Source organism: Eupeodes corollae, chromosome 1 (genome assembly GCF_945859685.1).
Source record: "Eupeodes corollae chromosome 1, idEupCoro1.1, whole genome shotgun sequence".
Lineage (NCBI taxonomy): Eukaryota > Metazoa > Arthropoda > Insecta > Diptera > Syrphidae > Eupeodes > Eupeodes corollae.
The window spans coordinates 137,603,918-137,622,605 of NC_079147.1; the positions used below are offsets into that span (position 1 = coordinate 137,603,918).

The 18,688-nt window shown below is 31.1% G+C and overlaps 2 protein-coding genes across 2 annotated transcripts; both read right to left on the minus strand.

Moving 5' to 3' along the window:
- Positions 1-2,938: 2,938 nt before the first annotated feature.
- Positions 2,939-4,314, minus strand: LOC129944982 (uncharacterized). Its single transcript, XM_056054644.1, has 2 exons — positions 4,143-4,314; positions 2,939-3,135 (listed from the first exon to the last, which is right to left on the minus strand). Exons 1-2 carry the CDS (start codon positions 4,288-4,290, stop codon positions 2,939-2,941), a joined length of 345 nt encoding a protein of 114 aa, XP_055910619.1. The 5' UTR covers positions 4,291-4,314.
- Positions 4,315-4,687: 373 nt separating this feature from the next.
- On the minus strand, positions 4,688-11,592 carry LOC129944990 (uncharacterized). Its single transcript, XM_056054649.1, is given in 4 exon segments — positions 4,688-4,794; positions 4,961-5,346; positions 5,870-5,975; positions 11,421-11,592. Coding segments are annotated over 4 exon segments (771 nt in total).
- Positions 11,593-18,688: the final 7,096 nt, after the last annotated feature.

Below are 18,688 nucleotides of genomic sequence, written 5' to 3' on the forward strand. Positions count from 1 at the left end.
AGAATTGTGTACATTAAAATCGCCCGCAATGATGATTTCAGTGTGAGGATAATGGGCAACAATTCTTTGAATGGAGTCAGACAGAGCATCAAATTCGTTAAAAGTTGAATTTCTGTCCAGATTTTGAGTTCGATATAAAAAACATGTGTGGATGATGCGCTTACTTACCGTAAATTTTAACCACATGAAATTGAAGTTTGTGTTAGAGCACAAACCATATTGTGGCTGGAGTTGGTACGCAACAATAATGGCACTAAGTTATACCCATTTAGATTAAATTTCGAAGTATCGGAATCTTCACCAATTTTGGTTTCACTCAATGCCAAAACAGCTGGCCTATTTGATGCAGTGTGGACATATGTGGCATAGAAGTTCTTTCTTAAACCACGAATGTTGCTAAAATCCACCCTGAATTCACCCAACATTCTAATGTTCAAAACTAATTAAACACAATTGGGACAATTACCTATAGTATATGTTTTATCTTGAATCCAATTTAAACTTTTCAGTTACAGATTTCCACTAGTGTTATGCCTAAGGGAAAATCTGCATACTGAACCGCCCTGGTTAACTAGATATCACATATACTAATCTATCCGAAAACACATCAACTTAATCGATGTAGGTATACAATGTATAGCTATAAAAGAACCGTACGCAATGTCTTCATCGATTGAGATAGTATGGCTGTAAGGGATGGAGGGAAGGGAGAGAAGGGATTACCCATTGCACTGTGTTATCATTTTGCCATGGGATCTGTCCAAATATCAGAAGTAAAAGACATGTAGTCATATTTTTCAATCAATTCTCTGACTTTAGCAGCAACAGTTTATTGCAAATAAAATCGGTAAAAAAGATTCGTCCTCTTAAATTATATTTGGGTGCGACACCGCTGGGGTCGCGCAATGCAAAATAAAAACGTTCGATTTCATGATATTTTTTTGTTTTTAATTGTTTTTTTTTTCAGTGTAAAAGCTGTTAAATCTATGCAAAAAATTGAGGTCCCATTTTTACTACCAACTATTTGGAATATCTGTGAAACTTAATTTTTTGTAATTTATAAATGGTTATATATTTTATTCGGCCATTCTAAAAAAATTTTCGTAGTAAATTAAATAATTTGAAATCGGCCGTTCATTAATTCAAATAAATGTTTAAGATCTTAGTAGGCTCTGCATTTTGTGCAAATTTTAAATCAAATTATTTTATTTTGTGTCTCTGTTTGGTTCTTCAACGTTTGTTTGCCTAGTGTTTTGTTCAAAACATTTTTATATTGTTTTAAATAAAATACTTTATTTGTTAAAAGGTAAGTTAGTAAATGTAACATTGTCTACAAAGAACGCCAAACTAGAGAAAATTTAATAAACTTTTTTTTTATTATCTTTTTTTCATTAATAAACCAATGTAAAATGGAAACGCGTTCCCAAAACAAAGTCTGTCAAATATTTAGAATGGGACAAAAAATGTCGACGCGTTTGTTACCGACTTACAAAGATATTGCGCTTCATCTTACTTTTCTAGAAAACGAAGAAACTTCATCGAAAAAACGGATATCACTTCAGCTGCAAGAGTCATGGAAATGTATGACTTGTCTTTAATTCCAACATTTGGTAAGTTCTGTGTTAAAAAAGCAATTATTAAATTCAACAAAAGAAGAACTAGTCTTCTTAAAACGCCTAAGGGCAGACGAGTACCCGGAGTTTTCGAGCTTAAAATGGATAAATTGAAAAGCGACGGAGAAAAACTGCTTAATATAGCTGCTTGTAAATGCAGTGAAAATGGAGTTTGTCGATGCCCTAAGGCAAAAAAAGTGCCAGTTAGAGAACGTTCGTTTTTGAAAAACCAAAGGAAAGAAAAATGGTTATCGGGAATATCGATGTTGTGGAATCCCCCAGGCTTTAAAAGAAAATTTCCATGCCCTAGCCCTTCATCTTCAAGCACACTTGAAATTTCTCCAACGCACACGCACACACAGATAACAACGAACAAGAATATATCTCTTCCGTTGCTGATTAAGACATTGATACTGAAGCTTCAACAAGATTACTAAAAAAGAGTGAATCCCCCAGTGCTTTACTTGGCCCAAATGCAAAATCCCTATTCAACGTAACGAAGGTAGCAGACAGATTCAAAATATCGGACAGAGCAACTGCAACACTTGTTACACCGGTCTTATGGTCTAATTTCTAATAAATGATACAGATCAGTCAAACATAATCGATAGAAATAGAATTCGATGGGAAAACACAAAACCAAGGTCACAACAAATAGGTGCGATTGAACTGGACTATTTTGGTCCTTATTTTGACGGCCGCAAGGACGTTACAAAAAAAGGAAGGCTTTTCTACTACATATGGTTTGTCTATGCCAAGGAAGTTATGGTCCATTCCCGACGAGGAACTCCTTCTGGAGTTATGGGCCGATAAGAAGCCGGGATTGCGTGGTGCAAGAAGAAATCTCCACATTTACAAAGAAATGTCGGTAGCATTTGAGGGTTGGCTAGTGGAGTACACTCCCGATGAAGTGAAGGTGAAGCTGCACAACCTCACAACGAAATATATGTAAGTAAGTGCATACCTACGTCTACGTCCTACATACATAAATAATTTTACATCGGCCAGGATCTATATTTTACTTTCACTCGAAATAATATTGAAATTCATTGAAATTGGTTAGATTTCAGCTTTATTTCGAATGAAAGTGAAACGTGTTGATGGTGGACGATAGAATATTTACATTCACTAATATATTTTATTCTTTAATAGCCGTGAAAAAAAGAAGATTGGGCCGTCGGGTGGATCACCATCAGAATGGCATTTGTATTCGAAGATACATTCCATTTTCGGAGAACATCGAATCCATAATCTTCATTTATATATGGAGGACAGCCGTCCCTCAGGTAATACATAAATTCAATTAAAAAAGCAGCACAAGTTTTTCAACTAACAGATATGTATATTATTTTAATTTGTAGATGATAATGACATTTCAACGGACGCAATTCTGGCTTCTGACGAGTTGAGGTCGAGATCAAGGTCCAGGTCAAGATATTCCTCATCCCATTGGACATCAATGACAATCCATCTGCGGAATCCACTTCACCAATCGCTACTTCTTCTACTTCTAGGCCGCGGGCTGAAAAGAAAAAGAAAGGAAAAAATATTGAATACAAAAGTGATCCGCAGATGGATGAATTTATCAGAGATTGCAAGCAATGGGAGGAGAGGAACTTTGCGTTGGAAGAAGAAAAAGTAACTCTTTTTAAAGATTTCCTTGAAGAGTCAAAAAAATTCAACGAGAAATTTTTTAAAATGTTCGAGTGAAATCAAAAATAAAGAAAAAAAATTAAAATGTATGTTTTGATATTTTTTTTACTAAAGTTATTGAGTGGGTGTAATTATAGTTTTTGTTTTCGAGGTTTGTAGGTATTATTTATTTGTTCTAATAATTGCAAATTCAGCTTAGATAAAATAGAAAGAAAAAGTTAATTCTGCAGTATAGGATTATACATTTTTGTTTCTAATTATCTATTTTAATTCTGAAACATTTTAGATTAATGGAATGGAAACTCAATTTATATTTGAAGTAGGGCAGGGTAGGTATTTATAATACGCTTCAGGCATTCTGTGGGAATGTAATGGTTGTAAGAAACACTTAGGTGACATAAATTAGAACTCAGAACCGTCTGAACCATCTCAATGAAGAGAGTAGTTTTGAAATGACAGGGGTTTGTATGTAACACTTCCAAGAATTTCGAATGAAAATCATACAAAATTCTTAAAAGTGTTACATACAACCCACCGTCATTTCATAACTACTCTCTTGATTGGGATTGTTCAAACGGTTCGGAGTTTTAATTTATGTCTGCTAACTGATTCCGTAAACTCTATTAAATTCAAAAAATTATTTCAAAAAATTTCCATCTAAAAATTGTTTCAACTTTTTTTTGAGTATCAAAAAATGTTGAAAATACTTTTACATGGGAATTTAAGGCAGTGTTGTTGTTTTAGAGCAAGAACATTTTTGAATTTTACACTTTTGCAATGATACTAGACCAGTTACATCGGATCGTGAATACCCTTTATGTATGTATTTTTTGAGCTATGAAGCTTCACTCGAACAGCACATATAAGTTTACTTACATAAATGCATGCTGATGGCATTTCGTATGATTGAAGGTGAACTTCTCAAATTATCTATTTGCGTTGAATGTTCTGGTTGTTGTCTTTGCGGATTATTGTTTGTATTCTGCAACCATTGAAGGTTCATTTCATCGTTATTGACATTCATAAAATTATGTAAGACACAGCATGCTTTTATGATCAAGGTACTGTTGTCAATACGGTTATCAAGACCCTTTCCAATTCTTCTAAATCTTGCTTTCAAATGTCCAAAACAGTTTTCAACTACTCTTCAGCATTTTGAAAGAGAGTAGTAATAGTTTCATTAAGGATTCAGAAAATCTGAAAGCTGAGTCTCCAATTAGGACTACAGGAACATCCACACCACATAAATTTTTTGACATTTCCTTTAGAATAGGTTGCCGATGCTGTTGTCTTACATAAGAATCTTCGTATATTTGGGAATCATTACAGCGACCTGGAGCTCCTACATTTATGAAAAAAAATCTGTAACTATGAATAGGAATAATTATTAGGACTATTTTTGTAAGAGCAAAAAATCGAATTTACCGATAATCAACCACAGCTAGTAATACAGTTGAATGCCATCCCTTATAATTATAGTAATCTACAGAATCCAGAGCTGGGGCTTGGATCTCAATATGGCACCCATCTTCAGTAAAATTGAAAATTATAAAAAAAAGTTATTAAGAGTACAAAAATGAATCTTCCAAACCAATACGAAACGTTCAGTACGACTACTAAACAACAACAACGTATTGTTTTGTCTTCTTCAACGTTTCGCATTGGTTTGAGAGATTCTTGAATCTATACTATACCAATAGCTCCAAAACACTGAGGGAAACCAAGTTTTTCAAAACCATTCACATTTTCTTTTATAGTTTGTTCTGTGAGTGGATAGGCACAAAGGTATTTTGGCTTTAGAACAAGCCAAACTTCTCTACAAAACTCTTTTAATATCATGCCTACTGTGGATGTGCCAACGCCAAAGATAGCTGCAACTGTCCTATATTCAGCAGACGACCCAAGCGTATATATTGCAATGGCTATTCTTTTTTTCAAAGGTATGCACTTTCTAAAGTTGGTATCGTGCATTTCTAGATTTTTCAGCTCATTGCACAATATGTCGAATGTTTCACGGCTCATTCTAAAATGCTGTTTAAAAAACTCATCATTGTTTTCTAAGACTTCGTGTTCCCAAAAAGTGCTTGTACGTAATTTATATCATAGTATCGCCGATATACTAAAAAATATATTCTATCTGTTCTCCACCGGAGAACAGAAAATAAAAGACAAAGATTTTTATTTAAAAATCATTACTTTATTCAATTCTGAAGCCTCAGATCCCTTACCGCTGGTGGGGGGAAATCTTTAGCTTATACGACGAGATGTCAACAAGATCTGACTCTGTTTAAGATCGAACGATCACTTTTTATACGACTTACTTGCTAACGCAGCAAATCTTAGTTTGTCTGCGGATGATGCAATAATTAAAAGAATATTTTTTATTATATACAAAGAATAATATTCTTGGTTAGGCCAAGAAGTGTTGATACTGCATCATCTCTTAATAGTTCTCATCCCTTTTTTGTTTACATTGTTTGTACGGAGATACACAAGTGTGTTCTCATATTACTTAAGATTTATGGGGACGCACAAGTATGCTCTGATATAACTACTCCCCCTTTAGATTCTTCTATTGGTTAGAAATGAGACCGTTTTAAGATTTACATTATTTATCTTCCTTTTATAATTTTTTATTTTTATACAAACATAAATTATTAAAGTGGTTACAATGATTACAATGATTAGATAAATCGTTAGGTTTGATTTCTTATAATTATATTTCAACTCTTCTATTTTTTTTAAATTGTTTATGTTTTCGTAATGTAATTCTTTGAATGACAGATCTTCTATTTTGGTAAAATTGATATTTAAGATAGTGTTAGGAATTATTGGTTCATATTTGTAATTGTTTTTTTTCATAAATTTCATTATTTATTCGTATTTGACAATTGTTTAATTCTTGTTGTTTAACATTGATAAGTATAAGGTTATTGTTACCTATTTCTAAAATCTTTTCATTTTCATTTTTTATAAAGTTACAATGCATGTGTTTGTTAAAAAGGTTTTCAATACAATTATCTTTTATTTCTTTTAATTTTTTTAGATATTTTGTAGCTTCATACATAATTTGGTTATTTGTTAAATATAAATATTTATTTATTTTCAATTGCATATTGTTATATTTATTAGGTATTGGTTGTATATATAATTTTTGATATGTTTCATTTGTAAATACAGGTAATTTGATTACAAATATTATGTTGTTCTTATATAAAGCAAGACTTAATTGTATGTCTTCTAAATTGTTTAATGGAATGTTATGATGTTCTATTTCTTCTGTAGTTAGAATATCTCTACTAAGTACTCCTAATCTAGAGGTCATTATTACTTCTTTAATTTTCTCAATATCTTCATGCAAGTATTCAAGATTTTCTCTTAATTTTATTTCGTATTGAATTTTAGCTATATCTTTTTCATAATCATAAGTTCCTATGAAATTATCTATTTTCTTTATTATTTCTTTAGTTTCATTGTTAAGAGTATCGGTGAGAATTTTAATTTGTTTGTTAAATTTGTCATTGATTATAATTTGTTTATTTAGGTTTAGAATTTCATTATGATCGTTTGTTTCTATTATTTTTAGATGTTCTTCTATATCTTGTCTATCTCTATCGTCCATTGTACCAAATAAGAATTGTAATCCTGTACCTACTATATTGAAGAGTCCACGTTTTTGTCTATTAACTGTAGGATGTGGTAAAAGGATTTGAAATTCATTGCGTATTTTTTGCATTTTTCTTTCTAAGCTACTATTTTCTTCGGGTAATCTTTTAATGTTTCTTTCCATTATTTCTATGTTTCTTTTATATTCAGTTAAATTAATAATGTGAAGGATCGTATTATATCTTTTGATAATTGAGGATTCTTCTAATTGGATTGTTGCAAAACCGTTTCCTTTATTTAGGTCGATAATTTCTAATTCTGCATGTGCTGTGCTAAGAGTTGTCAGGGTCATCAATATGGTCATTATTTTCAGAATTTTCTCCGAAAGTTGCATTGTTCGATATGCTCTCACTAGATGATCTAGAATGGAATGATATATTTTCTTTAAACTTTTTAGTTTTCCTGAATTGATCTTTATGGAGTAAGCGTTTAGCTTCTTTAATTGTATATTTCTTATTATTTTTATTTATTACTTCTGCCTTTTTATATCGAGGTACAATTTTATTCTTAATACGTTCTTGAGTTGTTGTTTTTATAAAATGTTCGTTTATGTCAACATCTTTTCTTTTTTCGTTTAATTTGTTTAGTACTTTTTCTTTTTTTTCTTCTATATTTTTATATACTACTTCATTATTTACCTTATTTAAATGGATGTTTATAGGCCTTTCCTTAGTTGTCAAATGTATGGTGTTATTATAAATTGAGAGAATGTTAATAACTTGATCTATTAATGGGAATGGATCATCTGTTTTCTCTACCTGAGATAGAATTCTAAGTTGTTCGTTTAGGGTACTATGAAATCTTTCAATGTCTGAATTACCGGTATGTCTGTTGGCTGTACAGTAATGTATTTCTATGTCATTGTTTGATAAAAAGTTTTTTAGGGTTTCTGCCATAAAGGCATTTTCATTATCTAAAGTAATAAGTTTGGGTTTAGTCATATATGAAAATATTTTTGTCATAGCGTTCATAACATCTACGTATGTTTTATTTTTTATTTGTTCCACTGCAACATATTTAGAAAATTTATCAATACATGTAAGGTATTTTCTATTTTTGTCTCTAAACCAGATATCCAAATGATAATGTTCGTGTGGTCCTTTAGGTGTAACTGTTTTTTCGTAAGGTAATTTGATTGGTTTCCTATCTATTTTTGTCATACAAAAATTACATTTGTTTAAAATTTTATTTATTAACTCTTTAAAATTAGGAATATAATATTTTCTTGCCAGTTCTAAATAAAGTTTTTCGATTCCAATATGATTCAATTCTTTGTGTGTTTTGATTATTATTTCATACCCATCTTTTATGTTTAAATCTTTTAAAATTTTTGTGCTTCTTAATAATATATTCTTCTTTCCTATTTTATTTTCTCGTATCCATACATTTTGGAATTCGTTAAACGTTGTATCATTTTCAATATATATAGTGTTTGTAATACTTATATCAATTTCTTTTATTATTTGTAAGTATAATTCTTCATTCGGATTAGTGTTTTTAAAGGTTATTCGTCTTTTACCAACATGCGGGAATATAATTGTTTGATCTCCATTTGCGTTGGAATCAAGTACAATTTGTCTCTTAAAGTAATTAAGAGGTTTGTCGCTAATAGGTATAAAAAGAGAATTATCTTCTTGCGCACTATGATTAGTTCTTAAATCTTCTTCTAATATGTTTAGTTTTGGTTCTTCTATTTTAATTCTTGAAAGAGCATCTGCTACCTTATTCTCTTTGCCTTGTATAAATTCAATTTTGAAATCATATTCTTCTAGTTTAATTTTCCAGCGTTGCAATTTTGAATTTGGCTCTTTTAAATTTTGTAACCATATTAAAGGCCTATGGTCAGTTTTAATTGTGAATTTTCTACCGTAAAGGTAATGCCGAAATTGAGACGTTGCATATACAATTGCTAGCAATTCTTTTTCTATTGTAGAATAGTTTTGTTCGTGTTTGTTTAATGTTCTTGATGCAAAAGATAATGGTCCGTGTGATTGACTAAGAACTGCGCCTATGGCAAAGTTTGATGCATCCGTAGTAAGTATAAATTCTTTTGAAAAGTCTGGATGTCTGTTCATAATATTGTCTGTCATCATTGTTTTAAGTTTTAGAAATGCGTCTACATAATTTTTATCTTTTATATCTATTTTAGCGTTCTTTTTTAAACAAAGTGTAAAAGGTTTAATAATTTTTGCGTAGTCTTGTATAAACTTGCGATAATATCCGGTTAATCCAAGGAATGCTTGAATTTCTTTAACTGTAGTGGGTATGGGAAAGTTTTTTACTGTTTCAATTTTTTTGGGATTTGGTTTTATACCATTTGGTGTTACTATATGCCCAAGAAATTCGGTTTCATGTTTCATGAACTCTGATTTATTAAGGGATACTTTGAGGTTTGCTTTTCTTAAAACGTTCAATATTAGTTTAATATGTGTTATATGTTCTTGTAGATTTGTAGAAAAAATTATTATGTCATCTAGGTATACGTAACAGATTTTGCCTATGTGATCTTTTAGTACTTCATTCATTAATCGTTGAAAAGTTGCAGGTGCGTTCTTTAAACCAAATGGCATTCGTAAAAACTGATAATGTCCAGAAAGTGTGCTAAATGCTGTTTTTTCTTTATCGCTTTCTTCTATTTCAATTTGATAAAATCCCTTAGTAAGATCTAGTGTGGTAAAATAATTACAATGTCCAAGTTTATCAAGTATTGCATCAATATTAGGAATAGGAAATTTATCCTCTTTAGTTTTAAGATTTAATCTACGGTAATCGATAACTATTCTCCATTCTTTGTTTCCATTCGAGTCTTCTTTTTTTGGTACCACCCAAATAGGAGCATTATAAGGAGATGTTGAAGGTTCGATTATTTTTTGTTCTAACATTTCTTTAATTTGTCGATCAACTTTTTTTTTATGAAACTCAGGGTATCTATATATTCTGGTGTATACAGGTGAATTATCATCAGTAGGTATTTTGTGTTTGACATAGTTAGTAAAAGTTAAATCATCGCCTTTGTGATAAAAAGTTTGATTCATTTGATTACAAATTTTTAATAATTCAGATTTTTCCTCATTATTAAGATGATCTGTGCGTAATTCGTTCGTGAAATTTGGTATACTAAAATCTTCTTTAATGTGATTCATATGGTTAATTGAATTTTCATATTCAAGTTCTTCAGTTTTATTAAAAAAAATTGGAAACGTTCTTTCATTTAGTTTTAATAATTTTTCTTTGTAAAATATAGTAGCATTGTTAGGGATTAGTATATTATTACCCAGTAAACCGTTATATTCACTAGAAAAGTTATAAATTTGAAATTCGGCGTCTTCTAAGACTGGTAAAGCGAATTTTTCTTTGGGGAAAATAGCGTCTTTATAAATAGTTATAGGGTTACCTGCTGTTTTAATTGTTAATGGATAAATTCTATTTTTTAAATATTGTGGCGGTGTATCTTCTTCGTTTATTATACTATTAGTTGCACCGGTATCTATTAAAAGTCTTATACTTGTATTTTCTTTTGTTAATCTGATATAGGGTAAACCTTGTTTAGTGTCTCAGAGGCTACATATTGAAAATTTGCTTCATTATAAGGTTCTTCTCTAATAAAATTGTTTTTAGGAGGATTAAAACGTCTAAGTTGAGATGAGCTTGGATCTATATCCATTGGTTCAATTTTTTGTGGATATTGTTTATATTGTTGTCTATTTTCATTTTGTCTTTGGTAATTTTGATTATACTGTCTTTGGTTTGAAAAATTATTTTGAGAGTGGAATGGTTTAGGTTGCCAATTGCTTCTCTTATTATTATTATTATTCTTATTATCATACCGATTTTGCTTAAAATTGTTGTTTTTATTTGCTGTTTCATTATTTTTAAAATCAAATCTGTTGTTAACAAATTGTGCTTGTGAAAGTTCATGAAGTGCTGACTCCATACTTGAAGGCTTTAAAGAATATAAAATCGTTCTCATGTGAACTGGTAACTTTTCTTTAAAAATTTGTAAGGCTGTTTCGTTGTTTCTAGGAATATCTAAGTGATTTCCTTCTTGAAGACATTTTTGATTAAGAAGTGAAAGTGTTTTTTGAATATAATTATAAAATTTTAAAACATCACCACGAAATTGGGAACTTCTTAAATCTTCATACAATTGGTAACTATTTTTGAAGCCACCGAAATTTTCTAACAACATTGCTTTTATATCTATCCATTTCGTTAGATGTGTGTGGATTTCTATGGCCTGTCTTGCTCGGCCTATGAATTTTGATTTCAAAAGATTGATACACATTCTCTGACTTTGTTCGTTATAAGTCAATAGTGTGGGGATTATGTCGTCTACATTGTTTAAAAATATTGGGAGATCTTCCGTTCTTCCATCAAAAGTCGAGAGTCTTTCTATATATTTTAATGGGTTGAGTTCTAAGACTCTTAATGAACTATTATTAACACTATTTTGCAACATATTCGTATTTGAACTAGGATTAATATTACCATTTGATGCGGCTGCTTCTGCTGCTGTTGCTGCTTGTTGGATGTTCATGATGTCTTCTGTGTCTGCTTCTGGTACGTAATATGGTTTTTGGCGTTGGTTTTCTCCTTGATGTCTTGTCTTGAATTTTTGTATAGTCTTCTTTATTATCGAACACGTTGGGGCTTTCGACATGGATGATATCTGCCTCGTAAAGTTGTTCTTCCTTCGGGTTTATTTTATTTCTTTATATATTTTCTCTTTTTTCAGATTTTTCTTTTTCACTTCGCTTTTTGTTTTATTATATAAAATATTTTGTGAATTATTTTTCCTCTATGGATTTCGTAGCATAGGGCATATTCATTGACCTGAGCTACTAAAATAATTCTTTTCGAAAGAGATTTAATGTTCGTTTGAATTCTTTCGTTAAGTTAGATTTTTAATTTTTCGCTTTTCACATAAAAAAAAAAAATTGTCCACAATCACGAGTTACGAGTTGCTTTAAATATTTATTTTTTTGTTTTTATCTTGTCCATCAAACCTTTAAGCTTAGTACCACAATCACGAGTTACGAGTTGCTTTACGTATTTTGTCGCTTGTCTAGTGTTGATTTTCACAATTTTTTTTTTTCTCACACAATCACGAGTTACGAGTTGTTATAAGTTTCGCGAAAAAACGAGGTTCGATCACTGGACTACCATCTCTTTATATGATTTGCGTTCATATATCTGATTGGTATCCTACCGACTGCGCCATTTATATTATAGTATCGCCGATATACTAAAAAATATATTCTATCTGTTCTCCACCGGAGAACAGAAAATAAAAGACAAAGATTTTTATTTAAAAATCATTACTTTATTCAATTCTGAAGCCTCAGATCCCTTACCGCTGGTGGGGGGAAATCTTTAGCTTATACGACGAGATGTCAACAAGATCTGACTCTGTTTAAGATCGAACGATCCCTTTTTATACGACTTACTTGCTAACGCAGCAAATCTTAGTTTGTCTGCGGATGATGCAATAATTAAAAGAATATTTTTTATTATATACAAAGAATAATATTCTTGGTTAGGCCAAGAAGTGTTGATACTGCATCATCTCTTAATAGTTCTCATCCCTTTTTTGTTTACATTATTTGTACGGAGATACACAAGTGTGTTCTCATATTACTTAAGATTTATGGGGACGCACAAGTGTGCTCTGATATAACTCGGATCTGAGATTGAGGTAGAAAGTTTGTTTTTATATTTTAGAGGTAAATGGTATTATGGAAGCTGACCTTTGTCCACATGTTTCTTTGGCGATGATGATTCTCAATTGCATCAATCATACTCTTATTTTTTTTCATTTTCAACATTTTCAAAATAAAACGCTGACGTTTTCTGGTCATGGTAGAGCCTTGAGGTAATGATATGAAGTTGAGCAGGAACTTCATGCTTTGTTTCATTTTCTTTGTATGTATGGAAATCAAACCAATTTGGCGAGAATCCATTTTATTTCACAAATTATTCGAAAACCAATAAATTTTTAAATTAAAAATATACTATTTATACAAAATTTGACAATTAGTATCAAAAAACCAAAACTTGTAAATACTCGGTGTGAACACTTTATGAGTTTTCGAAAACTTTTCGCCGAAAACCAGGTTTTCAGTTTGGTGTGGAAAGGCTATTAACCATTAATGTTAAAAATCCCAGACAGTTTGAACTCTCAAATTTCAATTTTAAAGCCTCTGAATATTTTGAACTTATTGATTGGTGGCAGATTGAGAAAAGTCGTTTAACTGAAGCTCCGTTGGTTATGGATTTTACGGCAGAAGAGCTTTGGGATATTGTCAGCCAAACCAACGGTTACAAATCAAATTTGTTGGCAAGTTTTCTATGCCACAGCCAAGCAGTAGAAAGGACAGTTAAATTGGTCACCGAGGCTTCTCAAACAGTTTGCGGATTCATCTACAGAGATGGATTGATAAAAAACACTTTATTATCGCGAAAAGAACTTCCAAATGTTGAAACCAAAAAAAATTATTTAAAATAAACTATTGTTGGTATTGAGAATAAAAAAAAGTTAAACGAGAAAATCTGTTTTATTATAATTTTTTTAATACAATGTGGATCGTTATTTGTATTTTTCGCTTGGTGTTATTTTTCAATTAAATTTGCAATAACGAAAAACAAGAGTTGGAAAATATATTTTTTAACATGTAAAAATTAAACCCATCTGCAACGGATTGGAGTGATCTGGTCATTTATCGTTATATTTTCAATGCTGATGCGCGAACTCCTTTTAAAAATTAAAAAAAAATCTTAAAATTCATTATATACTGTAGTGTCCGACCGAAGCTTAGGCTCCGGCTCGGTGGAATTCGGCCAAACCTTCGGCTTCGGCCTAAAATGGACGAATCTGTTTATTATATCGAACATCGTACTAGGCGCCGGAAAAAATTTAAATTTTTTAAAAAATTGCAATCTTTTCTTAAGTAGGTATTCAAAAAATTTTATCATCTTAGTAGGCGCCGAACAAAATTTCAATTTTTGAATTTTGCCTGAGGCCTTCTGCGCATTGTTTTTGTTTTGTTTTATATATATAATTAATAAAATTAATAATTATTTATATAATTATTATTCAATTGGAAAGAAAATTCTTGACTTTTTTCAACCTTAGGCTTCGGCTTTCGTCCGAAGATTTTCTTTCAGCTTAATAATTCAGCTTAGGCTTCAAATCGACCTTCGGTCGGACACTAATATAATGACTATAATTTGTATTTTATTTTCCAGACTACTTGATTGATTTTCCTTTAATGTGTCAGCATGGGATAAAAGGAATATTGAATATGTAATTCCATATTCAAGGAACGATATTGAGGATGTTACCCTATTATACCCATATAATCACAAGGTTGTAATAATTTATGATAGTTAGTTGTTAGCACTTTATTCATCAATTTTAATTACATTACAGAAAAGCGTCTTGTGAATGCACCACATTGAAACACAAGCGCCAAGCCAAAATTCCAGAAGAACGCAAGAAGTATCTTAGTCATATACCTATTACAGCTATCAACTATCAATTAGATACTTGATGCATAACAATATTTTTGATGCATTCGTATTATGGCTATCAATTATCAACTTTGTTGATGAGATATGAATTTAACCATTATTGTGAATGATTTTTTGACATACTTGGTATTACGGATATCAACAAAAAATACATACACATCAATTTTCATATCAACCACAAATTCTTGGTTGATACCTCTCAAATACGCTTTAATTTTAAAAAATAATTATAAAACGTACATTTTTTTTATTTTCTTCATAGAATAAAATATAAATATAAAGGAACGCATTTTATTTTTAAAAATACTGGCGATGTTTAATTGGGTTGCTATAAGTATATTTTGCATGCAAACAAAAAACTTCTATATATTTTAGGATTTTCAAAGAGCAACAAAAAATTGAACAAAAACGTTTTTGAAACCAATCAAACGACAATTGAGTGTCCATACGGTGGATTTTGACATCAAGGAACGATATAGAACTGTTATTTTCGTTTTCAACAGTGAACTGTAGTTTGGAGTGGAATCCGTTCAGGATCAATAATAATTCTGCGACTTTATATTTGTCCATAACCGCAAATATGTCATCAACATATTTCACTATAAAATTTGGCTTTGCATTACATCCAGTTAAGCATTCGTGATGTCAAAATCCACCGTATGGACACTCAATTGTCGTTTGATTGGTTTCAAAAACCAACAGCATCAGGACGTCTGATCAACTTCCGGTCCAACCAAGCCAAACACATAATCTTCAACACAGCTTCCAATTAAATTAACAAAGTTTTTACGTTAAGTGACGTAAGATTCCACCATTCAAAAACCATCAAAGTGACCAAAGTTTTAAGCGACAACGGTTTCCCGCCAGCAATTATTCGTGGCTTAATTTTACAACAACAATGCAGACGCGCTAAACAACAAAGTGAGGATAACAACAAAGGATACTTCAAAAGCATTGTTTACGTTCCAAAACTGGCTGAGAGTTTAAAGCAAGTTGTCACCAAAAACATCCAAGATGTCCGATTGGCTTTTAAATCTAACCAGACAATTAGACACCTTTTCACCAAACTAAAGACCAAAATAGACAGAGATAAACGCACTGATGTGATTTATAAAATAAACTGCAAAGGTAAACCTGACGAAACATGTAACCTTTGCTACATCGGAACCACCAAACAATTCTTGCGCCAAAGATTGTCCAACCACAAATCTGACATCAAAAACAATAACCTGGCTAAAACCGCATTGGCGGCCCATTCAATAGACAAAGGTCATTCTCCGGATTTCGATGGTGTTAATTTGTTAAAGTTCTTCAAACGGAAAAACATACTTCTAAGCGATATACACTCGAAACGCTCCATATCCTGAACAACAAAAACAATATGAATCACAAGCAAGACATACAGAGTATATCATCTGTATATTGCTCACTTGTTTCCTCATATGAGATTTTTTCTTTTTTTGTAGTTATAGACTGAACTTCTTAATTAGAAGTGTTTTTTTACACTGTTTTAAAATTTAATTGATAAATTGTAAGTTTTTTTTTTTTTTTTCTTATTCTTGTTGTCCACAATATTGTACTATGTGTTTTATATTTCATGTTTAATAAAGTTCCCCTGAGGAAGGCAGCAACCCCTGCCGAAACGTCGGGAAAAGTTAATGTAACAACCTTGTTTCATTGCCACGATCAAAGTGACCAAAAAAGCCGAAGGAAAACCTAATTTTTCCTATACACATAAAAAAGAAAAGCGCCATAATTGTTTTATGTTACTTACTATCCTGTTCCTAAATAAAATATATTTTTTTTAAAAATTGCATCTTATTTATTAGAACAACTTACATTTTCGAAAAACTATTTTAACTCCAGTACTTTAAATATTTAAATGAATTTTAAAAGAGTTATTGAAGTGTTATCAATAAAATAAAATTATATTTTAATAATATGCATATGTACGCATCGTTTTATGTTTTATTTATTTTAAACAACATTTAGTTATGTGAGGTTTTCATGCTTTTCCACATCACCTTAAATACAAATTTATTTGCTATTGAGGTAGCATGAAGGCGCGTTAACCGATTTTTTTCTAAAATGGTGTTCGGTTTCCCCAGTAGGCATATTGCACACCATATGCTAAAAATAAAAAATATTAACGCCATAACAGACAAACAAGGTAATAAAAGCCGCATTTTATTATCACCATGATCTGCTCCGGATCAGATCATGATAATAAAAAAGCATTGGACAAAGCATTTTGTGACACAGATTTTAAAAACCACTTTCGGCTTCCACATTTTGATAGGTATACACAAAATTGTTAAATTATTTGCTTCCATTGACAGTCCTTCTATTTTTTTGTCAGTCGCACAAATTTATTGAGTGTGTGTTTTTAATAATGGGCTGGGAACCAAATATTTCACTCATTTGGTCCTCAAAAGGAGCTTTGATCAAGGACTCTCCAGTCCTATTGTTGTTGTCGACGGCAGTCTTATAGGCTCTTAGTAAGTTATTTAATTTAACCCTGAGCATTTCCTTTGTTGTTGGCTGGGTCTACAGTAAACAATAAAAATAGGATTAAATTATAATCATTAAACTTAAAAATCAATTACCTACCAAAACTCCAAGTGAAATCAAGTCCTCCAAAACATTCTTTATCACAAATTTTTTGAGTCTGCCACTTTCAAACTCGAATTTTCTTTTCGAATAAGCATCTAAATAGAAACGCTTTGGTTTCTTCTGCATTCCAGATTCTTCTTGACCTAAAAATTAAATAAAATTTGATGAATACAATACGAGAAAGGTATATATAATTTACAAATTACTTACAATTTATTTATGTTTACCATTTTGTGTGGTATATGTGCATTTTTTGTCAAAGGATTTTGTTTTGTGTGTTTCATATAAAAAGTAAATAAGAATGAAATTGCTTATTATAATTAGAATCAGCGAAGAAAACGAGCAACGTGAATATATAGACATGTTGAATTCGTAAGTAGGTAACTCACAAATGGGAGACTGTCAGCATTTTATTCCTAAAACTTTTATCATCTAGCTCTCTATTATAAAACTTTAGTAAAAAAAAGTAAACACGGATTCTGAGCAAATACATATCAAAGAAGGAAAAACTCATCCAGATTTTCACAACATTGAAAGTGTTTGACATTATACAACTCATTAAAAAGGATGTTATATTAGCCCTTTTGGTGGCAGTGCTTAGGAAGTAAAGGTGTACAAATTTTGTCTAGCATTTCAATGCAATTTATAAACAATTGAGGTGGTGAAACTTTATTGCATTTTTCGTACTGTTTAAGTATTGTAAAGTGTGAAGTAGGCTTATTGTTTGATGAAACGGTAGGAAGATCTAAGTTGCAATTATAGTTCTGGTATCTTTTTCGATACAGCCATAATGGAAATTGTTTTGTTTTAAAAAGCTAGATATATCAATGTTCAATGCAGTGGTTTCAGCGAAAAAGTTAATATCTGTTGACGGTTCCGGAAGCCAGGAAACATTTTGAACCAAATTATGATTTTCTAAAGCTGTAATTTTTTCCACTTCGATCATCTCACAGTTGGTAGCCCTAACAATTTGAAGGTATTGTATTCCCCATAGCTTTTGGAATGCGCTTTGGAATCTTATATTTCCAAAAAAGAGTTCAAGGCAATCCTGGTTGAGGTGTCTTGTTAAAATTAACTTCAAATCAAACTGTTTTAAATGCTGCCTTAAAGAAAAAAGTGAAGATATATGTATTTAATAGCCAACTTGAATTGACTTAAAAAAATAGCGCCCGACCTAAAAACTATTCCTGCTTCTGGATGTATTGAAACCCTTTCTTCATATTTCGAGGCTGTCTTGCTTTTGAAGTGTTAAATAAGTCAAACAGTTGACCAAACATTACGACAAACTCGGCTCTATCGGTAACTGTTTTGCTTTTAGTTCCGGACTTGGCAAAAGTCATAAGAGCTGCATACACTGTGTGGATGAACCGTAATCTTCAAGACTAATGATTGTATCGGTTCGTCTATTGTAGTCTAGATGAGCTTTTAATGACATTTCGTCAATGGCAACTGAGCAAAATTTATACATTTTAGGATATCTATAATCTATAACAAGTAGGTGATACAAAGTAAATAGAAAGTGCAAACACTTTAACTTTTTGAATTTGCACTGGGACTTTTTTACCAATTGTTAATTAAAAGCAATACCATCATGGTAAGCGAATCATTCTTAA